This window comes from Hemibagrus wyckioides, linkage group LG11 (assembly GCF_019097595.1).
Source record: "Hemibagrus wyckioides isolate EC202008001 linkage group LG11, SWU_Hwy_1.0, whole genome shotgun sequence".
NCBI lineage: Eukaryota > Metazoa > Chordata > Actinopteri > Siluriformes > Bagridae > Hemibagrus > Hemibagrus wyckioides.
Genome location: NC_080720.1, coordinates 2396612 through 2421597, shown reverse-complemented (window position 1 = coordinate 2421597; position 24986 = coordinate 2396612). Strand labels below are relative to the sequence as shown.

Below are 24986 nucleotides of genomic sequence, written 5' to 3'. Positions count from 1 at the left end.
ATCTGAAGAAGGTATAACAGGAGGAGGAGGAAGAAGAGGGGAAAAGAGGGAGGGGTTTAAATTTAAATTAAAAAAGTTGATAAGAAAAATCATAAATCAGTGCAGGTTATGTACACATCAGAAGCCAAGGCTTTTAAAAAGTATTTACAACGCTACACGAGGAAGAAGACGAAGCCTTACGAGAAGCTGCGTCTGTGACTGGTGTAAGGCAGAAAGAGAAGAGAGAAATGAAAGAATACTCGTGTACAATCGTTCGGTCCCAGACTCTGGTCTGTTTCTGATTGTCTTCAGATTTTAAAAGAGAAAACAACAAAAAATAAATCACACAGTAGATGATTAGCCTATGGTGTTTGAAACCTAAGACGCGGCTATGCCGCCGTTTCTCCTGGAGACGTTATCGAACGTAGTGGTCATCTCTCTGTCCTCTAAATCCACCGCCTCCTCGTCCCGGAGGAGCTCGTAGGGGGAGTGAGCGTGCACCCCGACGCCGTTGGCCACCGTCCCGTTGCGCTCTTCCTTCCTGATGCTGATGGCCAGCATGGCCAGACTGACGTTGATGTCCTTGAAGGCGTGCAGCAGGAAAATGCCCACGATGATGGTGAAGAAGCCGCTCAGTGTCCCGATGACGTCGTCGTAGCCCATGTGCTCCCACTCCTTGAAGAGGATGGCGGAACACGTGAGCACTGAGGTGGTGAAGAAGACGTAGTAAATGGGCGTGACCAGGGAGGTGTTAAAGATGTCCAGGGCTTTGTTCAGGTAGTTGATCTGAGTGCTGACGCACACCACCAAGCTCACCAGCAGCAGCCAGGATAAAGGGTTACGGAACACGGGCTGACCAGAGATCACCTCCTTGATGGCGATCCCCAGACCCTTCACGCAGGACACAGACAGAGAGCCGATCACCGAGCAGATGGTGATGTACACCAGGATGTTGGTCTGGCCGTGACGTGGACCGACCACGCAGATGAAGATCAGAGCCACGATGATGACGAACGTGGCGAAGACGACGAAGCCTGCACAGAGAAAGCGCAAACATTGTCAACGTTAACGAACTAATTATTTATTAATCCAGCAAATTATTAACAGAACTAAATATTTATACATCTGTTCATGAACTTTTTCTTTTTTTCTGTAAAACAGCTGGATGAGAAACTCTCAGGTCTGCTGTTACAGAAAAAAATACATCCTAAAGTGTTTTATTCCTTTTACACTGCTGCAGTTTACCACTGATTATTTATTAGAATAAAAAACAATGTACATTTTTATCCATTTATACTTACACTTAGTTCCTCTTCTCACTTACATTATATAGACTATAACAGTTGTTCCCTCATGTGCTCACATCTCTCTCTCTTTCATTCCATATCTCTCTCTCTCTCTCTCTCATTCACTCACATCTCTCTCTCTCTTTCATTCCAAATCTCTCTCTCTCTTTCATTCCATATCTCTCTCTCTCTCTCTCTCTCTCTCATTCACTCACACATCTCTCTCTCTCTTTCATTCCATATATCTCTCTCTCTCTCATTCACTCACATCTCTCTCTCTCTTTCATTCCATATCTCTCTCTCTCTCTCATTCACTCACATCTCTCTCTCTCTCATTCACTCACATCTCTCTCTCTCTCATTCCATATCTCTCTCATTCACTCACATCTCTCTCTTTCATTCCATATCTCTCTCTCTCTCATTCACTCACATCTCTCTCTCTCTCATTCACTCACATCTCTCTCTCATTCCATATCTCTCATTCACTCACATCTCTCTCTTTCATTCCATATCTCTCTCTCTCATTCACTCACATCTCTCTCTCTCTCTCATTCACTCACATCTCTCTCTCTCTTTCATTCCATATCTATCTCTCTCTCTTTCATTCCATATCTATCTCTCTCTCTTTCATTCCATATCTCTCTCTCTCTCTCTCATTCACTCACATCTCTCTCTCTTTCATTCCATATCTATCTCTCTCTCTTTCATTCCATATCTCTCTCTCTCTCATTCACTCACATCTCTCTCTCTCTTTCATTCCATATCTATCTCTCTCTCTTTCATTCCATATCTCTCTCTCTCTCATTCACTCACATCTCTCTCTCTCTTTCATTCCATATCTATCTCTCTCTCTTTCATTCCATATCTCTCTCTCTCTCATTCACTCACATCTCTCTCTCTTTCATTCCATATCTATCTCTCTCTCTTTCATTCCATCTCTCTCTCTCTTTCATTCACTCACATCTCTCTCTCTCTCATTCCATCTCTCATTCCATATCTCTCTCATTCACTCACATCTCTCTCTTTCATTCCATATCTCTCTCTCTCTCTCATTCACTCACATCTCTCTCTCTCTCATTCACTCACATCTCTCTCTCTCTCATTCACTCACATCTCTCTCTTTCATTCCATATCTCTCTCTCTCTCTCATTCCATATCTCTCATTCACTCACATCTCTCTCATTCCATCTCTCTCTCTCATTCACTCACATCTCTCTCTCTCTCATTCCCTCTCTCTCTCATTCACTCACATCTCTCTCATTCACTCACATCTCTCATTCCATATCTCTCTCATTCACTCACATCTCTCTCATTCCATCTCTCTCTCTCATTCACTCACATCTCTCTCTCTCATTCCATCTCTCTCATTCACTCACATCTCTCTCTTTCATTCCATATCTCTCTCTCTCATTCCATATCTCTCTCATTCCATATCTCTCTCATTCCATCTCTTTCACTCACATCTCTCTGTCTCTCATTCCATATCTCTCTCATTCCATCTCTCATTCCATCTCTCTCTCATTCACTCATCTCTCTCTCTTTCATTCCATATCTCTCTCATTCCATATCTCTCTCTCATTCACTCACATCTCTCTCTCTCTCATCTCTCTCTCATTCACTCACATCTCTCTCTCTTTCATTCCATATCTCTCTCTCTCTCTCTCTCTCACATATCTCTCTCATTCCATCTCTCTCTCATTCACTCACATCTCTCTCTCTCTCTCTCTCTTTCATTCCATATCTCTCTCTCTCTCTCTCTCTCTCATTCACTCACATTCTCTCTCATTCTCTCTCTCTCTCTCTCTCTTTCATTCCATATCTCTCTCTCTCTCTCTCTCTCTCTCATTCACTCACATTCTCTCTCATTCTCTCTCTCTCTCTCTCTATGTTAATAGAGAGCTTGTCATGTTAAATTTTTAACACTGGAGTCTCGAATCTTCATTACACATCAGCCGTTTGTTGTAATCTGACGGTTACTATGGTAACGGTAACAGAAGCGTTTCTCCTTGTCGGTCAGAGTATTGAATTTGAACCAGTGTGGTGTTCGGTGTCGTACCTGGGTCCATCAGTTTCTCGGCCATGTCTTTGAGGCTGTCGATCTCCTCCTCCTGCGGCGCGTGGATCACCATGGTGGTGGAGCCGAGCACGCTGAGGAGACATCCCAGCTTCCCGTGCAGGTTCAGCCTCTCCGTCAGGAAGTAGGAGGAGAGCACGGCGCTGTAACGCCCAGAAGACACACCCTCATTACTCTGTACATGTGTATGTAGTGTGTGTGAGAAACGTGTCATCAGTCATGAAGAGTTGAGTCTGTACACATCACCTTCTTGATATGAAACTACTTTTTGATTGTCATGGAAACGGTTAACAACCGGGGTGTTTTAACACCCCATCATCTTATTTTCAGAGTATACGAGTGTGAAGAGTGTGTGTGTGTGTCTACCTGACGAGCACGCTGAGAGCCCCGAGCGGAGTGACGAGTGTCGCAGGGGCAAACGCATAAGCTGCGAAATTTGCAGCTTCACCAGCACCCACTACACACACACACACACACACACAGTCAGTTCATCATTAATCACGTCTACGTTACCTCCAGTTACACACATCAAGAAATTACAAGAGCTTTGAGAGAGATAAACAGGTGAGAAAAGTGTGATGTTAACTGAGATCCATTTATCATCAGATAACGGATCCGAGACGATGCGTCATAACTGTGGGTGTTTCCTAATTTACACACTCGTGTGTATTTATGAGCCGTGTGTGATTATAATTATCCAGTTACTTACTCGATAAAAGCCCCGCCCACCAAAGCCATTCTTTTAGATACGCGTGACCACCTTGACCTAGAGAGAGAAAGAGAGAGACAAAGAGGAAGAGAGAGGTGGGGGGGGGGGGGTGGAAGAGCAAGAGAGAGACATGTTTAATAAAGCAAGTGTTAAGAAACTTTTATTAAATCACAGGACTCTTTTTTGCTATAAAGCAATTTTGTAATAAAATAAATTAACCCAAAATATTACAAATTTCCATGCAATAATGTGCAAAAGCTTTTTTTTCTTAAAATATTATGATTTTCATGTTTAGAAGAAGAAGAGCTGAGGGCAAGAAGCCTTTATCATCGCCACACATACATTACAGCACACTGAAATCCTTTACTTCACATATCCCAGCTGAGGAAGTTCAGAGCACAGGGGCAGGTATGATACAGCCCCCCTGGAGTAGGGAGGGTGAAGGGCATTGCTCTATTGCCCAGCAGTGTTGTGTGGTGGTGCTGGGGCTTGAACCCTGATCCTCCAGTCAACAACACAGAGTCTTCACCACTTGAAGCACCACTTTATTTCATAACAGAACGACTTTATTCTCAAAACATTGTGACCGTTTTCCTCCAGACTGGCCCTCAGTACCGCATCACAAAGCCGAGTGGAATTCCAGTTCTGGATCTTCACATGATGTCTCTGGAGCACATGACCAACTCCTTCACTAAAACCAACAGCTTCTCTCTCTCTCTCTACTGTCTGACCAACACCTTCAGTAAAACCAACAGCTTCTCTCTCTCTCTCTACTGTCTGACCAACACCTTCAGTAAAACCAACAGCTTCTCTCTCTCTCTCTACTGTCTGACCAACACCTTCAGTAAAACCAACAGCTTCTCTCTCTCTCTCTACTGTCTGACCAACACCTTCAGTAAAACCAGCTTCTTCTCCTCTCTCTCTCTCTCTCTCTCTCTCTACTGTCTGACCAACACCTTCAGTAAAACCAGCTTCTTCTCCTCTCTCTCTCTCTCTCTCTCTCTCTCTCTCTCTCTCTCTACTGTCTGACCAACACCTTCAGTAAAACCAGCTTCTTCTCCTCTCTCTCTCTCTCTCTCTCTCTCTCTACTGTCTGACCAACAGCTTCACCAAAACCAGTGTCTTCTTCTCCTCTCTCTCTCTCTCTCTCTCTCTACTGTCTGACCAACACCTTCAGTAAAACCAGCTTCTTCTCCTCTCTCTCTCTCTCTCTCTCTCTCTCTCTCTCTCTCTCTCTCTACTGTCTGACCAACAGCTTCACCAAAACCAGTGTCTTCTTCTCCTCTCTTTACTGTCTGTAATTATTTCATCAGAATGAAGAACACGTGAGGTGCAGCGACATGCTGAGGGTTAGGTAGAGTGGATTACAACATAGACAAATGAGCCACGCCTTCACAAGCAACAAGTGAAATGAGGAGTGTCTGCAGAGCTCTCACACACACACACACACACACACACACACACTCAGAACCAGTTTAACCTCCCTGACCACACAAGGTGCTACACAATCAACAACCCTGTTCAAAAATGTGCTCGTATGATTTATGAGTGTGTTCAGAGTTTAAAGGAACACTAAAACGCCCGAGCTCTTTCCTCATGAGAACAAATCCAGAACCACAGAAGCAGGATATTACAAATCTGAGGCCAGAAATTTACAAATCAGAATTAACACCACAACCAAAGAAAAACTTTTTGATAAGTCCAAGACAAAATTCCCAGAACTCCAAGAATTCCAAGATAGTGACCAGAAATCCCAGACCAGAATTTCTCCGAACTCAAAGACAGAGACCAGAAATCCCAGAGCAAAGTTCCAAAATTCCCCAGACCGGAATTCCTGAAATCCCAGACCAGAAATTAAGAACACAAGCCAGAATTAACACCAAAACCAAGCACTATTTTTTAAAGAACTCTGAGACCAGATTCCCAGAATTCCAAGAACCAGATACCAGAATTCCAGAGCACAACGTCAAGAACACGATCTGACACCACATATCTAAGATGAGGATTACAGAAACCAGAATTCGGAAAATAATTAGAAAGAAACATGTAAAGACAGCAAAAATTACGATTTTCAGAATTCCTGAATATTATTCCGTAAGAGTAACTTCACCCAGGAATTATCTGCACTTCCACACTCACCTTCAGCTACTAGTGTTACTCTATTTTCTTAATAATGTGCTTTATGAAGAGCGAGTAAATAATAAATGGACATTTTAAAGGTGGTCCAGAGGTTCCGGAAATATCAGAACTCCGGAATGTTACCTGCTCGCATGGAGCCTTTCCGGGCGAGTCTCAGCAGTCCCTTCTTCTTCAGGATGAAACTTCCACCGATAAACAAACTGGAGCTGATGGCCAAAGCCAGGCCGATGTAGAAGTCGAATCTGCCTCGCTCCTGAGCCATGGCGAAGACGTGATCCTCTGTCACATTGAGCAGCGAGCACAGGAACCGTCCTCCTCCGGAGCAGCCGAGTCCGGATACAACACCTGACCAACACACACACACATCAGTCATCTGTCACTTTCAGGATTTAATGGACTGAAGAAAATATATATATAGAATTCCTTAACTCTGAAACATTTCTATTCACACCAAATCTGAGGAATGTTTAACAGGTTTAAAAGATTTCCTGCTTCCTAAAAAAATGTAATCAATGTTCTACATTCAATTCTATAAAAACAAGGTTATTAAAATTCTAATAATAATAAAAGCTTACCGTTTCCATAGCAAACTTTACAAACATCGCACGTGTCCCCTAGAGCTGTTTCATTCATGTCACATGAATAAATAAGCTCAAGTGACAGCCGTGTGTGTGTGTGTATGTATGTGTGTATGTATGTATGTATGTGTGTGTGTGTGTGTGTGTGTGTGTGTGTGTGTGTGTGTGTGTGTTTAGCTCACGGCAGAAATCTGAGCAATACAGGAAGAGCCTCCTGCTATTAAACCTACTGATTTCCGCCCTAGCTTACTACGCAGTGCGCGAGAGCAGATCACGCGCACTAAATTCTTCCATACTACTCAGTACTCTAGTACGCGTACTCAACTAGCCTGATAAGCTAGCAGCTAAATGGACAAACCGGATTCCATAACGGCTTTACTGTGCCTTGTAAAACCATGATGTAACTCATTCGCTACGAAATAAATACCTGTTTGTTTCCGGTGGTCAACACAAACACTGTCCGGACGGCAGAAGCTTCATTTTTCCGGGATTGGTCTCTTTCTCTTGTCGCAGCTAGGAACTCGCTAAAGAACCTTTTCCCCTCATCCATCCAACGGTGAAAGGGCATGGGAGTGCGCATGCGCAAGCAAGAACTTCGCGAGGTCGACGCAAGGTACACGTGACTGAATAACGGCTGATGCTAGGTGGTGCGCTGCGTTGACGCTTTCCGCCATATTGGAAAGGTCAACTTTAGACCGTGGGAAGAGAAGCAGCTGTTATTAAATTTATTCATTTCAGTGATTTATTGAAATTGAACTCCCTTTTTATGTCATGTTCAACCCACTTTCAAACATTATATATTAAATTAAATTACACACACACACTATATTTTAATTAACCTGAATTCATTTACTTTCGATGAAATGAACATCCAGCTAAAGTTGGATAAATATGCTAATCAACAAACATAAAACCAAACAGTTTTTACGGCAGCTCCTATAGTATATTGCCAAAAGTTTTGGGACGTCTGCCTTTACATGCACATGAATGTAATATGGAGTTGTCCCGCCCTTTGCAGCTAGAACAGCTTCAACTCTTCTGGGAAGGATTTCCACAAGGTTTAAGAGTGTGTTTATGGGAATTTTTGACCATTACACTAGAACAGTATTTGTGAGGTCAGGCACTGATGTTGGACAAGAAGGTCTGGCTCACAGTCTCCACTCTAATTCATCCCAAAGGTGTTCTATGGAGTTGAGGTCAGGACTCCATTTGCACTGTGCAGGCCAGTCAAGTTCCTCCACACCAAACTCACTCATCCATCACTCACTCATCAGTTATGTTGGAACAGGAAGGGGTCATCTCCAAACTGTTCCCACAAAGCATGAAATTGTCCAAAATGTCTTGGTATGAAGTTGAAGCATTAAGAGTTGATTTCACTGAAAAACTACCCTACACCATAATCCCCCCTCCACCAAACTTTACACTTGGCATAATGCAGTCAGGCAAGTACCATTCTCTTGGCAACCACCAAACCCAGACTCCTTCATTGAATTGCCAGGCATAGGAGCGTGATTGGTCACTCCAGAATACATGTCTCCACTGTTTAAGAGTCCAGTGGTGGTGTGCTTTACACCACTGCATCCCATGCTTTGCATTGCACTTGGTGATATAAGGCTCGGATGCAGCTCCTCGGCCACGAAAACAAATACTTTGAAGCTCTCTACACACTGTACTTGAGCTAATCTGAAGGCCACACAAAATTTGGAGGTCTGTAGCTATTGACTCTGCAGAAAGTTGTTGACCTCTGCGCACTGTGAGCCTTAGCTGACCCCGATCTGTGATTTTACATGGCCTACCACTTCAGGGTTGAGTTTCTGTTGTTTCTAGTTGCTTCTACTTTGTTATAATACCACTAACAGTTGAGCATGGAATATTTAGTAGTGAAGAAATGTCACAAATGGACGACTGGATTTGTTGCACAGGTGGAAACCTATCACAGTACCACGCTTGAATTCACTGAGCTCCTGAGAGCGTCCCATTCTTTCACAAATGTTTATAGAAGCAGTCTGCATGCCTAGGTGCTGGATTTTATACACCTGTGGCCATAGAAGTGATTGGAACACCTAAATTCAATGATTTGGAGGGGTGTCCCAAAACTTTTGGCAATATAGCGTATTAACCCTATAATTTTGTCATGCTGTTTACTAAAAAATATCAGAAATCGGACATAATAATGAGTGCGGAGGAATAGAGAGAGAAAGGATATCACATCTATGCAAACTGTCCAGTGTAACAAGAATACAAAAGAGTTTGAAATACACACCCATTATTTACACTTAATTTACATACGACAAACCCAGATCTGATCAACATTTACATAAAACACCTTTATTCATGAGATAAAATAAAATAATATATAAAACAATGAAAATGTGGTGACAGGGGTTAAAGAAAAAAGACAAGACGTACGGTCGTTATTTATTGCTTTTAATTTTTTGCGTTATTAAATAGTCATTCAAGTATAAAATTATTTAACACTTTAAAAATTAAATAGAAATGACTATTAAATATGATAAATACACTTTTTGGCGATTTGCAAGTATTAGGTTTTTGTCTTTAATTAAAAAAGTCACACAATAAGGAATGTGGAGGATTTTGTATGATTTCTTGTCATTATTGTTTATTAAGAAAAAAAACGTAATTATTATTACAAACAATTAAAAATCACACTAGTGTTCAAAACCACCTTTGTTAATACAGGAGTCGTTAGTGACATCACAGCTTGTGTCATTTAATCAACCCTGATTAGTGACATCAGCTACAGAGTTACGCACGAAGAGCTGAGTGCAAAAGTTTACACACCCTCAGGACAGAACGTACACTGAAAAAACACAGCAAGAAGAAACTTGTGCTTGTTTGGTTTCACAGCTGCATATTTATAAATGGAATTCAGTGTCTAAATCTCCAAATGGAAGATTTCTGTTCTATTAGGTATTAAAAATGAGAAAATACTGGCTTTAAATCCTTTCCTGTTCATCTTAAATACAGTGAACTTTAGGATAATGAGACTTATATTAGGGTTCTGGGATTGACATAAGGGTAGAGGGAGTGACATAAGGGTAGCAGGAGTGACATAAGGATGAAACGCGTGACATAAGGATACAAAGAGAGACATAAGGGTAGAGAGAGTGACATAAGGGTAGAGAGAGTGACATAAGGGTGGAGAGAGAGACATAAGGGTAGAGAGAGAGACATAAGGGTAGGGAGAGAGACATAAGGGTAGAGAGAGTGATATAAGGATAAAAGAAGTGACATAAGTATAGAGGAAGTGACATACAGGTAGAGGGAGTGACATAAGGATAAAAGGAGTGACATAAGGGTAGCAGGAGTGACATAAGGATAAAAGGAGTGGGATAAGGATAGCAGAAGTGACATAAGGGTAGCAGGAGTAATATAAGGATAAAAGGAGTGACATAAGGGTAGCAGGAGTCACATAAGTTTAGAGAGAGTGACATAAGGATAGAAGGAGTGACATAAGTGTAGAGACAGTGACATAAGGATGGAAACATGAGGATTAATTTAAACCGTTAGATGAGGTATAGTATTTATTCAGTTGATTTATTTCCTGATTTGTGTGTTATGTTAAAACACACCCTTAATAGCAGGATATGTCAATTAATAACAAGACACAATTCCACAGAAGTGAGCATGTGTTGGTGTAATAGATCATCTCCAGCAGGGGGCGCTGTAGTGCAACACTGCCGCCTGAAACGAGCGCATGATTCCAGAGTTCTGACAGATGTTTAAATATAAACTACTCGTCTTTGGCTTTGGGCGGAGTCCACGTGAGCATGGCTTCCTGAGACACGCGTAACAGTGTCACTCCCACAGATATCGTAATGAATCCACACAAAATCCCAAGACAGTCCAGAGCTCCGAGCTCCTCCCACTCTTTAAACAAGATGGCGGTGGCGAGGATGACAGAGCACGTGAAGGTGACGTAATACACAGCCTCGAAGACATTGGAGCTGAAGCTCTCCAAGGCTCTGTTGATGAAGGTGAACTGGGTCAGGATGCTGACCAGGAGAATTCCCAGCAAGCTTAGGAAGAGGAACAGAGCTCCGTTATCGGGAGACGAGTCTCCGCTGAACGCCTCCTTCGCAGCCAGACCCAGACCTTTGCAGCTCGGCACCGTGAAGCTTCCCAACAGGGAACAGATTCCCACGTACACCATGATGTTGGACTTTCCGTACGCTGGAGAGAGCCAGCCAATCAGCAGCACCAGTAGCAGCAGCACCAGCGTGATGTAGCTCACAAACACTGAAACACAAACAATACATAAACAAAGAATAGATAGGAGAGTCAGAGGGTGGATATAAGGGTCACAAGGTGTACATAAGGGTCACAGGGTGGATATAAGGGTCACAGGGTAGATATAAGGGTCACAGGGTGGACATAAGGGTCACAGGGTGGACATAAGAGTAACAGGGTAAATATAAGGATAACAGGGTGGACATAAAGGGTCACAGAGTGGACGTAAAGGGTCACAGAGTGGACGTAAAGGGTCACAGGGTGGACATAAATGGTCACAGGGTGGACGTAAAGGGTCACAGGGTGGACATAAGAGTAACAGGGTAAATATAAGGATAACAGGGTGGACATAAAGGGTCACAGAGTGGACGTAAAGGGTCACAGAGTGGACGTAAAGGGTCACAGGGTGGACATAAATGGTCACAGGGTGGACGTAAAGGGTCACAGGGTGGACATAAAGTGTAACAGGTTTGACATAAGGGTAACAGGTTGGACATAAAGGGTCACAGGGTAGACTTAAGGGCCACAGGATGGACATAAAGGGTCAAAAGGTGAACAAAAGATAACAGGGTGGACATAAGGGTCATATGATGGACAGAAGGGCCACATGGTGGACATAAGAGACACAGAATGGACATAATATTCACAGGGTGGAAATAAAGGCAAGAGGTTGAACATAAGGGTCACAGAGTGGACATAAAGTGTAACAGGTTGGATATAAGTGTAGTGTAGTGTTGTGTAGTGTGGTGCAGTGTAGTGTAGTGTAGTGTAGTGTAATGTAGTGTAGTGTAATGTAATGTAGTGTAGTGTAGTGTAGTGTAGTGTAGTGTAGTGTAATGTAGTGTAGTGTAGTGTAGTGTAGTGTAGTGTAATGTAGTGTAGTGTAGTGTAGTGTAATGTAGTGTAGTGTAGTGTAATGTAGTGTAGTGTAGTGTAGTGTAATGTAGTGTAGTGTAGTGTAGTGTAGTGTAATGTAATGTAGTGTAGTGTAGTGTAGTGTAATGTAGTGTAGTGTAGTGTAGTGTAATGTAGTGTAATGTAATGTAGTGTAGTGTAGTGTAGTGTAATGTAGTGTATTGTAGTGTAGTGTAGTGTAGTGTAATGTAGTGTAGTGTAGTGTAGTGTAGTGTAATGTAGTGTAGTGTAGTGTAATGTAGTGTAATGTAATGTAATGTAGTGTAGTGTAGTGTAATGTAGTGTAGTGTAGTGTAGTGTAATGTAGTGTAGTGTAGTGTAATGTAGTGTAGTGTAGTGTAATGTAGTGTAGTGTAGTGTAGTGTAATGTAGTGTAGTGTAGTGTAGTGTAATGTAGTGTAGTGTAGTGTAGTGTAATGTAGTGTAGTGTAGTGTAATGTAGTGTAGTGTAGTGTAGTGTAGTGTAGTGTAGTGTAGTGTAATGTAGTGTAGTGTAGTGTAATGTAATGTAGTGTAGTGTAGTGTAGTGTAATGTAGTGTAATGTAATGTAATGTAATGTAGTGTAGTGTAGTGTAATGTAGTGTAGTGTAGTGTAGTGTAATGTAGTGTAGTGTAGTGTAGTGTAGTGTAATGTAGTGTAGTGTAGTGTAGTGTAATGTAGTGTAGTGTAGTGTAGTGTAATGTAGTGTAGTGTAGTGTAGTGTAATGTAGTGTAGTGTAGTGTAGTGTAGTGTAGTGTAGTGTAGTGTAATGTAGTGTAATGTAATGTAGTGTAGTGTAGTGTAGTGTAATGTAGTGTAGTGTAGTGTAGTGTAATGTAGTGTAGTGTAGTGTAATGTAGTGTAATGTAGTGTAGTGTAATGTAGTGTAATGTAGTGTAGTGTAATGTAGTGTAATGTAGTGTAGTGTAGTGTAGTGTAATGTAGTGTAATGTAGTGTAGTGTAATGTAGTGTAGTGTAGTGTAGTGTGATGTAGTGTAATGTAGTGAAGTGTAATGTAGTGTGGTGTAGTGTAATGTAGTGTAGTGTAATGTAATGTAGTGTAGTGTAGTGTAGTGTAGTGTAGTGTAGTGTGATGTAGTGTAATGTAGTGTAGTGTAATGTAGTGTGGTGTAGTGTAATGTAGTGTAGTGTAATGTAGTGTAGTGTAGTGTAATGTAGTGTAGTGTAGTGTAATGTAGTGTGGTGTAGTGTAGTGTAGTGTAGTGTAATGTAGTGTAGTGTAGTGTAGTGTAGTGTGATGTAGTGTAATGTAGTGTAGTGTAATGTAGTGTGGTGTAGTGTTGTGTGATGTAGTGTAATGTAATGTAGTGTAGTGTAATGTAGTGTAATGTAATGTAGTGTAGTGTAGTGTAGTGTTGTGTGATGTAGTGCAGTGTAATGTAGTGTGGTGTAGTGTAGTGTGGTGCAGTGTAGTGTAGTGTAGTGTGGTGTAGTGTGATGTAGTGTAGTGTAATGTAGTGTGGTGTAGTGTAGTGTGGTGCAGTGTAGTGTAGTGTAATGTAGTGTGGTGTAGTGTTGTGTAGTGTGGTGCAGTGTAGTATAGTGTAATGTAGTGTGGTGTAGTGTTGTGTGATGTAGTGCAGTGTAGTGTAGTGTGGTGTAGTGTGATGTAGTGTAGTGTAATGTAGTGTGGTGTAGTGTGATGTAGTGTAGTGTAGTGTAATGTAGTGTGGTGTAGTGTTGTGTGATGTACTGCAGTGTAGTGTAGTGTAGTGTGGTGTAGTGTGATGTAGTGTAGTGTAATGTAGTGTGGTGTAGTGTTGTGTGATGTAGTGCAGTGTAGTGTAGTGTAGTGTGGTGTAGTGTGATGTAGTGTACTGTAATGTAGTGTAGTGTAGTGTAGTGTGGTGCAGTGTAATGTAGTATGGTGTAGTGTTGTGTGATGTAGTGTAGTGTAGTCTAGTGTGGTGTAGTGTAGTGTAGTCTAGTGTGGTGTAGTGTAGTGTAATGTAGTGTGGTGTAGTGTTGTGTGATGTAGTACAGTGTAGTGTAGTGTAGTCTAGTGTGGTGTAGTGTAGTGTAATGTAGTGTAGTGTGGTGTAGTGTAGTGTAATGTAGTGTAGTGTGGTGTAGTGTAGTGTAATGTAGTGTAGTGTGGTGTAGTGTAGTGTAATGTAGTGTAGTGTAGTGTAGTGTAGTGTAGTGTAGTGTAGTGTAGTGTAATGTAGTGTAGTGTAGTGTAGTGTAGTGTGATGTAGTGTAGTGTAATGTAGTGTGGTGTAGTGTGATGTAGTGTAATGTAGTGTAGTGTAGTGTAGTGTAGTCTAGTGTAGTGTAGTGTAGTGTAATGTAGTGTGGTGTAGTGTAGTGTGGTGCAGTGTAGTGTAGTGTAGTGTAGTGTAGTGTAATGTAGTGTAGTGTAGTGTAATGTAGTGTAGTGTAATGTAGTGTAGTGTAGTGTAGTGTAATGTAGTGTAGTGTAATGTAGTGTAGTGTAGTGTAGTGTAATGTAGTGTAGTGTAGTGTAGTGTAATGTAGTGTAGTGTAGTGTAGTGTAGTGTAATGTAATGTAGTGTAGTGTAGTGTAGTGTAGTGTAGTGTAGTGTAATGTAGTGTAGTGTAGTGTAGTGTAGTGTAGTGTAGTGTAATGTAGTGTAGTGTAGTGTAGTGTAGTGTAGTGTAGTGTAGTGTAATGTAATGTAGTGTAGTGTAGTGTAATGTAGTGTAGTGTAGTGTAGTGTAATGTAGTGTAGTGTAGTGTAATGTAGTGTAGTGTAATGTAGTGTAGTGTAGTGTAGTGTAGTGTAATGTAGTGTAGTGTAGTGTAGTGTAGTGTAGTGTAGTGTAATGTAGTGTAGTGTAGTGTAGTGTAGTGTAGTGTAATGTAGTGTAGTGTAGTGTAGTGTAGTGTAGTGTAGTGTAGTGTAGTGTAATGTAGTGTAGTGTAGTGTAGTGTAGTGTAGTGTAATGTAATGTAGTGTAGTGTAGTGTAGTGTAATGTAATGTAATGTAGTGTAGTGTAGTGTAGTGTGATGTAATGTAATGTAGTGTAGAGTAGTGTGGTGTGATGTAGTGTATTGTAGTGTAGTGTAGTGTAGTGTAGTGTAGTGTAATGTAGTGTAATGTAATGTAATGTAGTGTAGTGTAGTGTAGTGTAGTGTAGTGTAATGTAGTGTAATGTAATGTAATGTAGTGTAGTGTAGTGTAGTGTAGTGTAGTGTAGTGTAATGTAGTGTAGTGTAGTGTAGTGTAATGTAGTGTAATGTAATGTAGTGTAGTGTAGTGTAGTGTGATGTAGTGTAATGTAGTGTAGTGTAATGTAGTGTGGTGTAGTGTAATGTAGTGTAGTGTAGTGTAGTGTAGTGTAGTGTGATGTGGTGTAATGTAGTGTAGTGTAATGTAGTGTGGTGTAGTGTAATGTAGTGTAGTGTAATGTAGTGTAGTGTAATGTAATGTAGTGTAGTGTAGTGTAGTGTAGTGTAGTGTGATGTAGTGTAATGTAGTGTAGTGTAATGTAGTGTGGTGTAGTGTAATGTAGTGTAGTGTAATGTAGTGTAGTGTAGTGTAATGTAGTGTAGTGTAGTGTAATGTAGTGTGGTGTAGTGTAGTGTAGTGTAGTGTAGTGTAATGTAGTGTAGTGTAGTGTAGTGTAGTGTGATGTAGTGTAATGTAGTGTAGTGTAATGTAGTGTGGTGTAGTGTTGTGTGATGTAGTGTAATGTAATGTAGTGTAGTGTAGTGTAGTGTAGTGTAGTGTTGTGTGATGTAGTGCAGTGTAATGTAGTGTGGTGTAGTGTAGTGTGGTGCAGTGTAGTGTAGTGTAGTGTGGTGTAGTGTGATGTAGTGTAGTGTAATGTAGTGTGGTGTAGTGTAGTGTGGTGCAGTGTAGTGTAGTGTAATGTAGTGTGGTGTAGTGTTGTGTAGTGTGGTGCAGTGTAGTATAGTGTAATGTAGTGTGGTGTAGTGTTGTGTGATGTAGTGCAGTGTAGTGTAGTGTGGTGTAGTGTGATGTAGTGTAGTGTAATGTAGTGTGGTGTAGTGTGATGTAGTGTAGTGTAGTGTAGTGTAATGTAGTGTGGTGTAGTGTTGTGTGATGTACTGCAGTGTAGTGTAGTGTGGTGTAGTGTGATGTAGTGTAGTGTAATGTAGTGTGGTGTAGTGTTGTGTGATGTAGTGCAGTGTAGTGTAGTGTAGTGTGGTGTAGTGTGATGTAGTGTACTGTAATGTAGTGTAGTGTGGTGTAGTGTGGTGCAGTGTAATGTAGTATGGTGTAGTGTTGTGTGATGTAGTGTAGTGTAGTCTAGTGTGGTGTAGTGTAGTGTAGTCTAGTGTGGTGTAGTGTGATGTAGTGTAGTGTAGTGTAGTGTAGTGTGATGTAGTGTAGTGTAGTGTAGTGTAGTGTAGTGTAGTGTAATGTAGTGTAGTGTAGTGTAGTGTAATGTAGTGTAGTGTAGTGTAGTGTAGTGTAGTGTGATGTAGTGTAGTGTAGTGTAGTGTGGTGTAGTGTGATGTAGTGTAGTGTAATGTAGTGTAGTGTAGTGTAGTGTAGTGTAATGTAATGTAGTGTAGTGTAGTGTGGTGTAGTGTGATGTAGTGTAGTGTAGTGTAGTGTAATGTAGTGTAGTGTAGTGTGATGTAGTGTAGTGTAGTGTAGTGTAGTGTAGTGTAGTGTAGTGTAATGTAGTGTAATGTAGTGTGATGTAGTGTGGTGTAGTGTGATGTAGTGTGGTGTAGTGTGATGTAGTGTAGTGTAATGTAGTGTGGTGTAGTGTTGTGTGATGTAGTGCAGTGTAGTGTACTGTAGTGTGGTGTAGTGTGATGTAGTGTAGTGTAATGTAGTGTGGTGTAGTGTAGTGTGGTGCAGTGTAGTGTAGTGTGGTGTAGTGTTGTGTGATGTAGTGTAGTGTAATGTAGTGTGGTGTAGTGTAGTGTGGTGCAGTGTAGTGTAGTGTGGTGTAGTGTTGTGTGATGTACTGCAGTGTAGTGTAGTGTAGTGTAGTGTAGTGTGGTGTAGTGTAGTGTAGTGTAGTGTAATGTAGTGTAGTGTAGTGTAGTGTAGTGTGATGTAGTGTAGTGTAGTGTAGTGTGGTGTAGTGTGATGTAGTGTAGTGTAATGTAGTGTAGTGTAGTGTAGTGTAGTGTAGTGTAATGTAATGTAGTGTAGTGTAGTGTGGTGTAGTGTGATGTAGTGTAGTGTAGTGTAGTGTAATGTAGTGTAGTGTGATGTAGTGTAGTGTAGTGTAGTGTAGTGTAGTGTAATGTAGTGTGATGTAGTGTGGTGTAGTGTGATGTAGTGTGATGTAGTGTAGTGTAATGTAGTGTGGTGTAGTGTAGTGTGGTGCAGTGTAGTGTAGTGTGGTGTAGTGTGATGTAGTGTAGTGTAATGTAGTGTGGTGTAGTGTAGTGTGGTGCAGTGTAGTGTAGTGTGGTGTAGTGTTGTGTGATGTAGTGTAGTGTAATGTAGTGTGGTGTAGTGTAGTGTGGTGCAGTGTAGTGTAGTGTGGTGTAGTGTTGTGTGATGTAGTGTAGTGTAATGTAGTGTGGTGTAGTGTAGTGTGGTGCAGTGTAGTGTAGTGTGGTGTAGTGTTGTGTGATGTACTGCAGTGTAGTGTAGTGTGGTGTAGTGTGATGTAGTGTAGTGTAATGTAGTGTGGTGTAGTGTGATGTAGTGTAGTGTAATGTAGTGTGGTGTAGTGTTGTGTGATGTAGTGCAGTGTAGTGTAGTGTAGTGTGGTGTAGTGTGATGTAGTGTAGTGTAATGTAGTGTGGTGTAGTGTTGTGTGATGTAGTGTGGTGTAGTGTGATGTAGTGTACTGTAATGTAGTGTAGTGTGGTGTAGTGTGGTGCAGTGTAATGTAGTATGGTGTAGTGTTGTGTGATGTAGTGTAGTGTAGTCTAGTGTAGTGTAGTGTAGTGTAGTCTAGTGTGGTGTAGTGTAGTGTAATGTAGTGTGGTGTAGTGTTGTGTGATGTAGTGCAGTGTAGTGTAGTGTAGTGTAGTCTAGTGTGGTGTAGTGTAGTGTAATGTAGTGTAGTGTGGTGTAGTGTGGTGCAGTGTAGTGTAGTGTAATGTAGTGTGGTGTAGTGTTGTGTGATGTAGTGCAGTGTAGTGTACTGTAGTGTGGTGTAGTGTGATGTAGTGTAGTGTAATGTAGTGTAGTGTGGTGTAGTGTGGTGCAGTGTAGTGTAGTGTAATGTAGTGTGGTGTAGTGTTGTGTGATGTAGTGCAGTGTAGTGTAGTGTAGTGTGGTGTAGTGTGATGTAGTGTAGTGTAATGTAGTGTAGTGTGATGTAGTATGGTGTAGTGTTGTGTGATGTAGTGTAGTGTAGTCTAGTGTGGTGTAGTGTAGTGTAGTCTAGTGTGGTGTAGTGTAGTGTAATGTAGTGCAGTGTAGTGTAGTGTGGTGTAGTGTTGTGTGATGTAGTGTAGTGTAATGTAGTGCAGTGTAGTGTAGTGTAGTGTGGTGTAGTGTGGTGCAGTGTAATGTAGTATGGTGTAGTGTTGTGTGATGTAGTGTAGTGTAGTCTAGTGTGGTGTAGTGTAGTGTAGTGTAGTGAAGTGTAGTGTAGTGTAATGTAGTGCAATGTAGTGTAGTGTGGTGTAGTGTGGTGCAGTGTAATGTAGTGTGGTGTAGTGTTGTGTGATGTAGTGTAGTGTAGTGTGGTGTGGTGTAGTGTAGTGTAATGTAGTGTGGTGTAGTGTTGTGTGATGTGTAGTGTAATGTAGTGTGGTGTAGTGTAGTGTAGTGTAGTGTAGTGTAATGTAGTGTGGTGTAGTGTTGTGTGATGTAGTGCAGTGTAGTGTAGTGTAGTGTGGTGCAGTGTAATGTAGTGTGGTGTAGTGTTGTGTAGTCTAGTGTAGTGCAGTGTTGTGTAGTGTAGTGTAGTGTTGTGTAGTGTTGTGTAGTATGGTGTAATGTTGTGTAGTGTTGTGTAGTTGTGTAGTGTGGTGCAGTGTTGTGTAGTGTTATGTAGTTGTGTAGTGTAGTGCAGTGTTGTGTAGTGTTGTGTAGTTGTGTAGTGTGGTGCAGTGTTGTGTGATGTAGTGCAGTGTAGTGTAGTGTTGTGTAGTGTAGTGCAGTGTTGTGTAGTTGTGTAGTGTGGTGCAGTGTTGTGTGATGTAGTGTAGTGTAGTGTAGTGTTGTGTAGTGTAGTGTTGTGTAGTATGGTGTAATGTTGTGTAGTGTTGTGTAGTGTGGTGCAGTGTTGTGTAGTGTTGTGTAGTTGTGTAGTGTGGTGCAGTGTTGTGTGATGTAGTGCAGTGTAGTGTAGTGTAGTGTAGTGTAGTGTTGTGTAGTGTTGTGTAGTGTGGTGCAGTGTTGTGTGATGTAGTGCAGTGTAGTGTAGTGTTGTGTAGTATGGTGTAATGTTGTGTAGTGTTGTGTAGTTGTGTAGTGTGGTGCAGTGTTGTGTGATGTAGTGCAGTGTAGTGTAGTGTAGTGTAGTGTTGCGTAGTGTTGTGTAGTATGGTGTAATGTTGTGTACTGTTGTGTAGTTGTGTAGTGTGGTGCAGTGTAGTGTAGTGTAGTGTGGTGCAGTGTTGTGTAGTGTTGTGTAGTGTAGTGCAGTGTTGTGTAGTGTTGTGTAGTGTGGTGCAGTGTTGTGTGATGTAGTGCAGTGTAGTGTAGTGTTGTGTAGTATGGTGTAATGTTGTGTAGTGTTGTGTAGTTGTGTAGTGTGGTGCAGTGTTGTGTGATGTAGTGCAGTATAGTGTAGTGTAGTGTAGTGTGGTGCAGTGTTGTGTAGTGTTGTGTAGTGTGGTGCAGTGTTGTGTAGTGTTGTGTAGTGTGGTGCAGTGTTGTGTAGTGTGGTGCAGTGTTGTGTAGTGTGGTGTAGTGTTGTGTAGTGTTGTGTAGTGTAGTGTGGTGCAGTGTTGTGTAGTGTTGTGTAGTGTGGTGCAGTGTTGTGTAGTGTTGTGTAGTGTGGTGCAGTGTTGTGTAGTGTTGTATAGTGTGGTGCAGTGTTGTGTAGTGTTGTGTAGTGTGGTGTAGTGTTGTGTAGTGTTGTGTAGTGTGGTGCAGTGTTGTGTGATGTAGTGCAGTGTAGTGTAGTGTTGTGTAGTATGGTGTAATGTTGTGTAGTGTTGTGTAGTTGTGTAGTGTGGTGCAGTGTTGTGTGATGTAGTGCAGTGTAGTGTAGTGTAGTGTTGTGTTGTGTAGTGTTGTGTAGTATGGAGTAATGTTGTGTACTGTTGTGTAGTTGTGTAGTGTGGTGCAGTGTAGTGTAGTGTAGTGTGGTGCAGTGTTGTGTAGTGTTGTGTAGTGTAGTGCAGTGTTGTGTAGTGTTGTGTAGTGTGGTGCAGTGTTGTGTGATGTAGTGCAGTGTAGTGTAGTGTTGTGTAGTATGGTGTAATGTTGTGTAGTGTTGTGTAGTTGTGTAGTGTGGTGCAGTGTTGTGTGATGTAGTGCAGTGTAGTGTAGTATGGTGTAGTGTTGTGTCGTGTTGTGTAGTATGGTGTAATGTTGTGTAGTTGTGTAGTGTGGTGCAGTGTTGTGTAGTGTTGTGTAGTGTGGTGCAGTGTTGTGTAGTGTTGTGTAGTGTAGTGCAGTGTTGTGTAGTGTTGTGTAGTGTGGGTACCTGGGTCGAGAAGCTGCTGCTGGAACTCAGCTCTCGATGCCATGCTATCGGTCTTTGGGGAGTGAATGATGAGCACCACAGAGCCACAGCAGCACAGCACACAGCCCAGTTTACCCAGCAGCTCCAGCTGTTCCTGCAGGAGCCATGATGCCAGAACAGCTCTGAGGAGCCAAATATCCATCATCATCATCATCATCATCATCACCATCACCATCATCATCATCATCACCACCGTCACCACCACCACCACCATCATCATCATCACCATTACCATCATCATCATTATCACCATCATCATCATCATCATCACCACCATCATCAACACCATCACCACCATCGTCACCACTGTCATCACCACCATCATCACTGTTGCCACCACCATCATCATCGTCATCATCACCGTCACCACCACCATCATCATCATCACTGTTGCCACCACCATCATCATCGTCATCATCACCGTCACCACCACCATCATCATCATCATCACTGTTGCCACCACCATCATCATCGTCATCATCACCGTCACCACCACCATCATCATCATCACCACCACCATCATCACCACTATCATCATCATCACCGTTGCCACCACCATTATCATCACCACCACCACCACCACCATCATCACCACCGTCATCATCATCACCACCACCATCACCACCACCATCATCATCATCACCACTACCGTCACCACTATCATCATCATCATCATCACCGTTGCCACCACCATCATCATCATCGTCATAATAATCATCATCATCATCACCGTCACCACCATCACCATCACCACCATCATCATCAGCACCATTACCATCATCACCACCACCATCATCATCATCATCATCACCATTACCATCACCACTGTCACCACCACCATAATCACCACTGTCATCACCACCACCATCATCATCATCATCATCACCACCATCATCATCATCATTACCATCATCACCACTGTCATCACCACCACCACCATCACCACCACCACCGTCACCACCATCATCATCATCACCACCACCATCATCATCATCACCACCATCATCATCATCATCATCATCACCATTACCATCATCACCACTGTCACCACCATCATCATCATCACCACCGTCATCATCATCATCACCACCATCACCACCACCGTCACCACCATCATCATCATCACCACCACCATCATCATCATCACCACCACCGTCACCACTATCATCATCACCGTTGCCACCACCACCATCATCATCATCGTCATAATAATCATCATCATCATCACCGTCACCACCATCATCATCATGACCATCATCATCAGCACCATTACCATCATCACCAACACCATCATCATCATCATCATCACCATTACCATCACCACTGTCATCACCACCATAATCACCACTGTCATCACCACCATCATCATCACCACCACCACCATCATCATCACCACCGTCCCCACCACCATCATCATAATCATCATCAACTGACCTGATGTTGTAATAACTGAGCTGATGTTGTAATAACTGACCTGATGTTGTAATAACTGAGCTGATGTTGTAATAACTGACCTGATGTTGTAATAACTGAGCTGATGTTGTAATAACTGACCTGATGTTGTAATAACTGACCTGATGTTGTAATAACTGAGCTGATGTTGTAATAACTGAGCTGATGTTGTAATAACTGACCTGATGTTGTAATAACTGACCTGATGTTGTAATAACTGACCTGATGTTGTAATAACTGAGCTGATGTTGTAATAACTGACCTGATGTTGTAATAACTGACCTGATGTTGTAATAACTGAGCTGATGTTGTAATAACTGACCTGATGTTGTAATAACTGAGCTGATGTTTTAATAACTGAGCTGATGTTGTAATAACTGACCTGATGTTGTAATAACTGACCTGATGTTGTAATAACTGAGCTGATGTTGTAATAACTGAGCTGATGTTGTAATAACTGACCTGATGTTTTAATAACTGACCTGATGTTGTAATAACTGACCTGATGTTGTAATAACTGAGCTGATGTTGTAATAACTGAGCTGATGTTTTAATAACTGAGCTGATGTTTTAATAACTGACCTGATGTTGTAATAACTGACCTGATGTTGTAATAACTGAGCTGATGTTGTAATAACTGACCTGATGTTTTAATAACTGACCTGATGTTGTAATAACTGACCTGATGTTGTAATAACTGAGCTGATGTTGTAATAACTGACCTGATGTTTTAATAACTGACCTGATGTTGTAATAACTGACCTGATGTTTTAATAACTGACCTGATGTTGTAATAACTGACCTGATGTTGTAATAACTGAGCTGATGTTGTAATAACTGAGCTGATGTTTTAATAACTGAGCTGATGTTTTAATAACTGACCTGATGTTGTAATAACTGACCTGATGTTGTAATAACTGACCTGATGTTGTAATAACTGAGCTGTAACTCACCCGAACAGAACCCCGAGCGCTCCCAGTGGGGTCACCAACACGGCTGGCGCTGCGTTGTGTGCGAGGAAATTCCCCACCTGTCCCACTATCACTAACCAGAGCAGAAATAAACACACATCATCTTTAAATAAGGCAAAGATTTAAGATAACTGTTGCAAATGTTGTGTTTATAATTATTTTAGCCATCTGCACACGTCTTATATGAGATTTTTTATAGTTTAAATACTAAACAAGCTTTATTTAGACATAGGGTTGCCAAGGAATTACGTATACTTTTAATGTGCAGGTTTGGGACAGTTAATATTAATTAAGCAGAAAGCTGTCAGAAAACTTACAGCTTTATCTCTGACACTGAAAACTCCTTCTATAAAAGTTAAAGAAACACCTCCTTACTATAGAATATCATCACCATATCAACTGGAGCTGTGCTACCGTGAAAGCCTCATCAACACCTCCTGACCAATCAGATTCAAGAATTCTACAGCACAGTGGTGTAAATAGAATTAAAGGTGCAGTATGTAAGATTAGTCTTCAGGGTCAGATCCCGCCCATGTTTATGAAGCTCCTAAGAGGATCTACAGTGGCTGGTAAGTTAAGTTGTCTTTATTTGTCACATACACATTACTGTAGAGTGAAATTCTTTCTTCGCATATCCCGTCCTTGTGGGTTGGGGCCAGAGTGCAGGGTCAGCCATGATACAGTGCCCCTGGAGCACGGTGAGTTGAGGGCCTTGCTCAAGGGCCCAATGGTTGGCAGTGCTGGGGCTTGAACTCTGATCTTCTGGTCAACGACCCAGAGCCTTAACCACTTGAGCTACCACTGTAGTGTGTTTATAAAATGATGGCCAGGAAGGACATCCAAACACAAGCACTCAGGACTTTCCAAACCGACTTTAGGCACTTTATCTGCTTGACCCTTAGTGGCTGTTTAATGTTCTAGCTACGTTTAAGTTATCTGTAAAAGTAAAAACTTACACCCAACCTTCCAGCCAATCAGGAACGTAGCGTTGGTATAATGAAGTAAAATAACCGGGACTGCTGGTTTGTGATTGGCTGGCAGGATTTAATAATATCAGGACAGTGTGTATAATTAAACACACTTTATATAAAATATAATCAGAGGAATAATCTTACTTGCCAGTGTTCCGGTCCACCACACACAGTCAGACAGGTAAGTCCTACCTGTACAATAATCAAACACGATCCAAAGCTTTTATCCTGATAACTATAAAGTGTTTATGTTCATGTGGACTTTTAACGCATTTATAAAATAAAACACTAATAAAATAATACTTCCCAGCTTTGCGAGAACGCAATATTCCCTTCTTCTGCAGCACAAACGTGGAGCCATTGATAAAACTAGACACCACCGCGATTCCGACACCACCCACAAGTGATAGATGTGAGTTTTCCTCCATTAAAACGGAGATTAAATCGTTTATTGAAGTGTTTTAATATTTAAAAGTAACCTCTATGCGTTTGAATGGTGCAGAAGTACAACGAAGAACACACTTCCGTATTGTCCGGCAGGAAATCCAGGAACTGACTTCTGATTGGTGGGAGCTAAAGAGTGTGGGCGGGGTTAGGGCGTGGGTTTATGGGTGTTGTCTGTTTGGTGTATTCAAAGAGGAGGGAATCAAGCATAATGTGGGCGTGTCCTGGAGCTCGCTTCGCGCAACGTCTTTCAGAACACAAGTCACAGATTACAAATTCAGAGGAAAAATAAATAAATAAATAAATACATAAATGTAAGTCTAAACAATTAATCAGTTGACAAATGTATATAAGACATAGAATAAATTATACATTTATTAGTTTTAATTTTGTCTTCATTCATGTGTGTTTTAGGGATTGTGCCAATATTTTAAAAAACAGCTTTTCTCCTTAATTCTTTTCTTAGTGCACCAAGGTGAGGGGTGCTACTAAAACACAAGAAATGCAGCATTTATTATTATTATTATTATTATTATTATTATTATTATTATTATTATTATTATTATATAATTAGCATCCTAAGAACAAAATGGATGTAAATGTGTTAAAATGTTTATTTGAAAAACGGGACATGTTATTGGATTTTTGTTTCCACTAAT

The 24986-nt window shown here is 41.5% G+C and overlaps 2 protein-coding genes across 3 annotated transcripts; both read right to left on the bottom strand.

The window, feature by feature from the left end:
- Nucleotides 1-3: 3 nt before the first annotated feature.
- nipa2 (NIPA magnesium transporter 2) lies at nucleotides 4-7328 on the bottom strand. Of its 2 annotated transcripts, none has more exons than XM_058402048.1 (6): nucleotides 6763-6920; nucleotides 6311-6532; nucleotides 4049-4105; nucleotides 3706-3796; nucleotides 3322-3482; nucleotides 4-1013 (listed from the first exon to the last, which is right to left on the bottom strand). In XM_058402048.1, exons 1-6 carry the CDS (start codon nucleotides 6818-6820, stop codon nucleotides 358-360), a joined length of 1245 nt encoding a protein of 414 aa, XP_058258031.1. In that variant the 5' UTR covers nucleotides 6821-6920; the 3' UTR covers nucleotides 4-357. The 2 variants fall into 2 exon arrangements, with proteins under 2 accessions (XP_058258031.1, XP_058258032.1); XM_058402049.1 differs by lacking the exon at nucleotides 6763-6920 and adding an exon at nucleotides 7193-7328 and having other exon boundaries at nucleotides 5-1013.
- A 1858-nt stretch (nucleotides 7329-9186) lies between these two features.
- On the bottom strand, nucleotides 9187-24421 carry nipa1 (NIPA magnesium transporter 1). Its single transcript, XM_058404158.1, has 5 exons — nucleotides 24187-24421; nucleotides 24028-24071; nucleotides 22895-22985; nucleotides 20451-20611; nucleotides 9187-11025 (listed from the first exon to the last, which is right to left on the bottom strand). Exons 1-5 carry the CDS (start codon nucleotides 24309-24311, stop codon nucleotides 10520-10522), a joined length of 927 nt encoding a protein of 308 aa, XP_058260141.1. The 5' UTR covers nucleotides 24312-24421; the 3' UTR covers nucleotides 9187-10519.
- Between the last annotated feature and the right edge of the window lie 565 nt (nucleotides 24422-24986).

What these genes read in the sequence shown, in the direction of transcription:
- nipa2 (XM_058402048.1), bottom strand. Translation starts at nt 6,820, where the DNA reads ATGAATGAAACAGCTCTAGGGGACACGTGCGATGTTTGTAAAGTTTGC. An exon ending in GTGGGCGGGGCTTTTATCGA is followed by an intron (nt 3,797 to 4,048) that starts GTAAGTAACTGG and finishes GTGTGTGTGTAG; the next exon opens with TGGGTGCTGGTGAAGCTGCA. An exon ending in CGAGAAACTGATGGACCCAG is followed by an intron (nt 1,014 to 3,321) that starts GTACGACACCGA and finishes TTCTCTGTGCAG; the next exon opens with GCTTCGTCGTCTTCGCCACG.
- nipa1 (XM_058404158.1), bottom strand. Translation starts at nt 24,311, where the DNA reads ATGGAGGAAAACTCACATCTATCACTTGTGGGTGGTGTCGGAATCGCG. An exon ending in GTGGACCGGAACACTGGCAA is followed by an intron (nt 22,986 to 24,027) that starts GTAAGATTATTC and finishes TGCTCTGGTTAG; the next exon opens with TGATAGTGGGACAGGTGGGG. An exon ending in GCGCTCGGGGTTCTGTTCGG is followed by an intron (nt 20,612 to 22,894) that starts GTGAGTTACAGC and finishes TTGGCTCCTCAG; the next exon opens with AGCTGTTCTGGCATCATGGC.